General features: G+C 60.2%; 1 protein-coding gene across 1 annotated transcript; it reads left to right on the forward strand.

Moving 5' to 3' along the window:
* The first annotated feature begins 951 nt into the window (after positions 1-951).
* On the forward strand, positions 952-6272 carry LOC148051670 (uncharacterized). The gene is given in 8 exon segments (XM_087735458.1): positions 952-1011; positions 1399-1524; positions 1922-2083; positions 2490-2579; positions 2951-3090; positions 3364-3529; positions 4975-5332; positions 5335-6272. Coding segments are annotated over 8 exon segments (2040 nt in total).
* Positions 6273-6495: the final 223 nt, after the last annotated feature.

Consider the following 6495-nt stretch of genomic DNA (forward strand, 5'->3'; position numbering starts at 1 on the left):
TTCACTCTGTACCCCCTGATAGAACTTGGCAAGATTTGTAGATCTAGGTACCCCCTGCTTTACCCCACACAAAAGGAACTGCTGATACTGTTTAATCATCAGTCACCCTGCTCCCGTCTTTGGATTCCAGGCAGGTTCTTGTGCAGGCAGAAGACGCTCCGGACCATCCCTGGTGTTTAACCTCATGCTGTCCTCCGGAGCTTTGCCTAACACCATTCCCTTCTCCTCGGGGAGAAGTAAAGTATTAAGCAACACCTGCATAGCTTTCCAATCCGCGTTATGATTTTCAGCTGTCGCCTGGAAAGGCTTGGATCGCATCAGAAGTCTCATTCCCTATTTGTTCACTAAGTGCCAAAATATTGGCTGTTGCTTTTGCAAGTTCACTAACTGCTAACCAAGGAAGAAAGCACCTGGTAAAGGAATGGAAGCCAGCTGGCCGATGAATGAACGGATTGTGGCTTCTTCGATGCCTGTTCCTAGCTGTTCCTATCCGTAGCCCTGCGTTCATTTCATTCACTCTGGTAATGTTAGGGAGAAGCGCACCTAGGGTACAAGTCCCAGAGCAGCTGGGCAGCCCGACTTTCCGTGCCTTGTTTGCACATAGCCAAATTTCCACCAATTCCTTTCCGAAGGCAGAAGCGGTTAGTAGTTTTGCTAATTGGCAAATTCCTGTTTGTGCAGGAGATGAAGAGCCGGGTGAGCGAGAGCGGGTGGCCCACGTGCGTGTCCCGAGGGGCCTGCAGGGTGGCCGGGCAGCAGCTGGGCGGCGGCCTAGCGAGGCGCTGATGCAACAATGCAGTGGCCCAGCAAGGTGATGATGATGCAAGAATGCGCGCTGGCTCTATATAGCCGCTCGCTGGGAGAGCGGCTGTGGTGGCCACAGCTGGGTGCCTCTGGAGCAAGAGGAGCCAGCGCAGGGTCGCAGCTCTCGGAGAGCTCTTGGAAGGAGCCATGGAGCAGCGTCTCACTGGTGGCATGGGAAACGTGGACGCAGTGCGGAAGAGGGGAGAGGTGAGGAACGGTCCGAAGGAGAGGGCTGATGCTGGGAGCCTGGGACAGGCAGGGCTGCTGTGGGGGCCTGGGGCGTGCGTGGGGAGCTGGGAGGGATGCAGAGGTGGCTGGGCTGGGGAGAGTTTGCAGGGCGTCCTGCCTCGCTGCCCAGCCTGGCTTGCGTCTAAGCAGGTGGGAGGGGTTGATGCGAAAGGACGCGGCCGTGGGTTGAGGAAGGGATGGGAGCTGTGGGGCCGTGGTGGAGGAAGCAGAGAGCAGCCTTTGACTGGGCCGCTCTTGGCGCTCCGCTTGGTTGGAGTCTTCGGAGAGCCTTTCTAGCAAGTGCCGTGCAGGAGGCTTCTGGAGCTAGCGGCTGAGTGCCGACGAGTGTCTGCTCCCTCTTTGTAGCTCGGGAAGAGGAGACCGTCAGTGTCAGAAGGAGGGAGTGGGCTGCTGGACCTCCCGCTTGGTGTCAAGATCCCTGTGGTGCCTGGCTCCAAGCCTGTCTTCTGCAGGACAAAGCTGGGGGAAAAGGTAAAGGAAGTGGGAAGGGGTAGAAGAGCCAGCCCTCCTCCTTTTTTTTGGAGGGAGTAGAGGGGAGGTCGTGGCTGCCTGGCGCGGACCTGCGTTTTAAGGGCTGGGCTTGAACTTTTCAGTCTGAAGGTTCCTTTCAGGTCTGCAGTTCTTGCCGGTGGCCTCGGATGCCTACTGTGCTGGTGGGGTTTGTCTTCTCTCCCCGATCCCAGCCCCGCCCCGCCCAGCCCAGCCTGGTGCAGCCTAGCGCGGTCCAGCGTGGCCCGGCAGTCTGGCTGTGGGGTTCTGTGTGCCTTCAGAAGGCTGGAGAAGAGTGTTGGTCTTGCAAGTACCTTCCCCTTTTCACAAGCGCTGCTGTCTCCTGCCTCCTTCCTAGTCTGGGCAATGTCTCTTACAGCTTCAGCAGCCCTCTGGTTATTTCAATCTGGGAGATCCATGCTGCCGCCAGCTGAGCACGGAATACAACAGCCTGCATGACCCGCATCTGCGGGCCTACCACAATCGCAAGGCCAACCTGCGGAGGCTGAAGAGAGAGGGTTCCATCACCAGTGATGGCAAAGTAGGTTTGGAGGTGGGGCTGCTAAAAGCAGCGCTCATCAAGCGGGGTTCCCAGAGCGCTTGCTGCAGCCGGCTGTTGCTGGCAGAGGGCCCAGGGCTGTGGGGCTGGTTTCGCTGGGAGCAGAAGTGGCGGCAGCATCCCTCGGGCAAGTCCCAGTCCTGCTCTTCTCCGTCCGCCCCGCGCTGCCCGAGTGTTGAGGAGGCAGCCGGCGTGAGGCGTGGCGCTGGGGCGAGGAGCACCGCTGAGCCCTGGCGGCGGGGGGAGTCAGGGTCCCCGGCACCGAGGAAGGGAGGGGAGGGGAGGGTGTGGAGAGGAGCAGCTCCTGGGTTTGGTCTGTTTTGGGGAAGAGAGTCTACGTAGGTGGGTTGAGAGTTCTTGGGGGATATCTCCCCTCCTCTCTCCCTAGGTGGTTTGCACTCTGAAGGAGTTCAATGAGTACAGGCAGTACCTGACCACGCTGAAGCTGGAGGCAGAGAAAATGCTCGTGCGAGAGGAGGTAGGCAAAGCGGCGTGTTGGTGGACCCCTGTGAGCGGCACGGTGCCAAAGGCTGGGGCTTTACTTGCGGCCTCTGGCAAGTAAAGGGGAGGCGGTCAATGCAGAAGAGGCGAGGGCTGTGCGGCTGGGCCAGGCGCTGTGGCAGGGAAAGGACTAGCGGGCTGCGAGCTGGGGTGGCGCAGGGTGCCGGGGTGCGGATGGGCAGGAAAGTCACGTGGATGGCCGCGGAGCGCCGAGGGAAGCATCTCTCTTTGGCCCTCGTGGCGTGGCCGAAGCAGAGCGGTGTCCTGGGCCCGCGGGAGGCCTCAGCACGCAGGGGCGTGAGCGCTCGTCCAGGCAACAGCAAGCCACAGCCTGGTGTCACCTTTCAGAAAAAGCTTCGTCAAGAGCTGGCGCAATTAGAGGATGGCTGGGAAGTGCCGGGAGGGACTGATGTTGCTCGCCTGCGAGAGTGGCTGCTGCGGGAGCAAAGAAAGAGTTTGCCAGGTGGCGAGAGGCAGAGGAGGCAGAGGTAAGCAAAGGGCAAGCAAGGGTTGCTCTTGAAGGGGGCGCGTGGTCCCTGAGAGAAGTCCTGGAGCGTCCTGTTGCAGTAAACAACCAAAGCCCGGCGGTGGAAGGGGGCGTTGGCGGCTGCGAACACGTTGGCGCAGTCTGCGTTTGGAGCCTTGGAGCGGCATGTGGAAGCTGCTGCGGGGTCTAGTGGAGCAAAGCAAGCCGGAGCAGGCTGATGGGAGTGTCTGAGCGGAAAATGGCTCCTTCTCAGCTGCCTTCTTTCTCTTGACAGGCACCTGACTGGGCTCAAGAAGCGGATTGAAAGACTGGAGGCTCTTGAAAAAGAGCAACGCCTCCTCCGGCAGGTCGAGTGCCAGCAGCAGCAGCAGCAGCTGGGAGAGAGGAGACAGCCAGGCACCCGGAGCAGCTCTGAAAAGTCCGCTGTCAAAGGGAAGGCGGTGAGTAGGAGCCGGGTGGATGCAGGGGCCCGCCTCTGCTGTGCGGCAGCTCGCTGGTACCCGGGCCTCAGGAGAGGGTGCTGCCCCCCTCCCCCCAGGCGCTGGGGGCTTGCAAGCGGTGCCTGGTTGCTGAGGAGGTGGTGCCTGGCTGGTGTGCGCCGTGTCCGCGTTTGCGGGTGGCTGTCAGAGAGCAAGAAGCGGGCGCTTTCCTTCCTGTGTCCCTCGGACACGAGGCACTGTCCTTTTCTGCCTGTGCCTGGGCACTCTCAGTGGCCACTTCTGCACGCAGACTGGCAGATGAGCCAGTGTGAGGTGCACTCAATGGCCGCACGGTCCCTGGTGCTGGTTTTGCATCTGGTTGCAAAGCTCTGGTTTTCACCCAAGGACTTCTGCATGCAAAGTTGCAGCGTCGCTGAAGCTGACGGTGGCGGTGCTTGGGCTTTGGTGGGCTGGTTTTCTCTTCAAGGAGGTCTTGGATTAGCTTAGCGGAGAGCCTGCTGTTGCCCTGTTCTCCTTAGTGGGGGCCCCGCTAAACGTTGCTCAGGTCCATCCCCTGCAACAGCGTGTCGGGAAGCGTTTCCCGGTGGTGTGGGGTGGTATGTACGCCAGGGTGAAGGGTTAAGCTCCTTCTGCCGTGGCAGCCAGGCTGTCAAGCTGCAAAAGAGCAAATGACGGGAGAGGACAATTTGAGGCCGCTGCCTGGCTCTGTTCTTGCCTCGCGCCTTCTTGCCCACTTTGCCCGAGGCTGGCAGCCCACGGTGCACTTTCAGAGTGCCTCCTGTCCCAAGGCTGTTTCCTTGGGCTGGCAGCCAAGAGCCAGGCGCCACAAGAAAAAGGATCGTTTCCTTTTCTGCTCGGAAAAGAAGCGTTCTTGGCGTTTGGCCTCGCAAAGGGGCAAAGGGGCCACCCTCGTGCAGGGCAGCAGTTTCCCCGGAGTGCCTGGGACCCGTGGCAGAAGAGCCTGGAGCCAAGAGCCTGGTGCAGTACCTTCCACGGCTTTGCCTCCGCTCTTCAACTGTGCGCAGCGTCTCCCGCGGCTGGAGCCAAGGAGCGCGTTGGAAGTAGCGGCCCGTGCGGGGGCCTGCTGTGCCCTGGGGCCTGTCCTCTGGCCACGATCAGCGGTAGCCAGGCAGGCAGTAGCTTGCAGTTCAGGGCCCACGGCAGCTGGTTGACCGTGCCGAGGTGCGGGCGGAAGGGGCTAGAGCACCCTTTGCTCTAAGGAAAATGTCACGTGCTTGATTCGGAGAAGTGCCCCCAGCACTTGGCTCCTGGCCGCGGGAGAGCCGCAAGCTGCGTGGGCCAGGTGGCCTAGAGAGAAGGCCTAGAGAGAAGTGTTTCAAGCTTGAGTGCTAGGGACTCGTCTGGGCAGGCGTCTTGTGAGGAGGAAGAGGAAAGCAAAGGGAGGTGAAGGACCACGTTGACTCATCAAGTGCTCCTCATTGTAGTGTCCGAAGCGTGCCGGAGAAGAAGCGCCTAAGAGCATAGAGGCTGCGCTGCTGCGGGCTGCGCTGGCAGAAGACCAGGAGCTTCAAGAGGTGGCTGAGAGCATGGTCGAGGAAGTGCTGGAGCGGGTGAAGGCGCTGGCTCAGTGCGTCCACGTCTTGAGGAGGGCTCCCCGTGAGGTCAGCGGAAGGTTGTTTGGCAGTGCCAGAGAGGCAGAGCCTTTGGACGCTTGTCCCGCGGATGGCCGGGAGAAAATGAGACTGGTGGCTGGAGAGATTGTGGCGACCGTGCTGGAGAGGTTTGGGGAGCTTTTGGCATCCTGGAGGTGTGCTGCAGCTGAGGCAGGGCCGTCAGCCAGGCCGGGGAGGCGGAAGTAGCAGCTTCCCAGAGAGCATCTTGGCGGTCTTGTCTTGAGCAAAGGACCAAAGAGGCCATTGCAAGTGTTAGGTCCACCTTGTCATCGTTTGTAGCTTCTCAGTTTGAAGAGGACTTTTGCTGTCAGTTTTCTGAGATCCTGAAGCTTCAGGGCGTGAGAGAAGGACAAGGATCACGCAGAGGCTGGGAAGAGCAGCTGCCAGAAGCAAGCAAGAGAGCAAAGTTGCCCGTGTTGCAACCGCTGCAAAACGCTGCTGCTGTCTCCCGAGTGAGTCGTGAGCTTGCCGAGGAGAGCATCCAAAAGGCCATCTGCAGAGTTCAGCAGCTGGATGCGGAATTGATGGGCTATGCCCGAAGCGTTGTCCTTGAAGTTGTGGCAACCGTGAGGAAGAAGTTAGAGGCAGAAAGGAAGGGCAAGGAAAACTCAGCGACGCTTCCAGCAAGGAAGGTCTTGCCACCTCTCCGGCTGCCTGCAACAGTCAGGCCTTCAGAGGCAGCAGGAGAATTGAAAGAGGAGAGCTCAGATACTCTCCTCCCACCTGTCCTGCGAGGCCCTGAGCGAGATGCTCGCCGGGCACCGGAAGACCTGCCGAAGTCCGGGGATGACACCTGCGGAGCCCCAGCAAGGTCTTCAGTGCCCGCGTGTGAAAGTCTGCGTATCCTGAGGCCGGGGAGCACGGCAGGCAGCCTCCCCTGCACGGGCCCGCAGGTTCCGAGGCAGCCCGTGCCTCCAGCGGGTCCAAAGCCCCCTAGGCAGGCAGGAGCATGGCGCAGACCGGTGCGTTTAAAGCTGCTCCTGGAGGAGCCCGTGCAGCCCGAGTCGTTCAAGAGGGCGGTAGCTGGGAGCCTTGTGGAGGGTGTCCTGAGGAGGCGTGCGGCTCCAGGGCCAGAGAGCGCGCGGGCAGCTCCCCCAGGCAGAGAATAAAGAGTTTTCTCCCAGGGGCTTGCTTGTGCCTGTCTTTATTCATGCCAGGCCATAGTGTGCCTGGGCGTTTTTGTGAAGATACCAATCCTCTTTCCTTCCAAATTGCACTGTGGGCATGTATTACTGCAAGAGCATATTTTGACTCAGCCTAGCTAGTAGCCCGCTTGCCTTTGGATAATTCCAGGGCTTGAGTTCAGGCAATGAATTCAGCCTTCTGAGCAGC

This window comes from Nipponia nippon, unplaced genomic scaffold (genome assembly GCF_047370975.1).
Source record: "Nipponia nippon isolate SJK-2023a ecotype South Korea unplaced genomic scaffold, ASM4737097v1 scaffold_58, whole genome shotgun sequence".
Classification (NCBI taxonomy): domain Eukaryota; kingdom Metazoa; phylum Chordata; class Aves; order Pelecaniformes; family Threskiornithidae; genus Nipponia; species Nipponia nippon.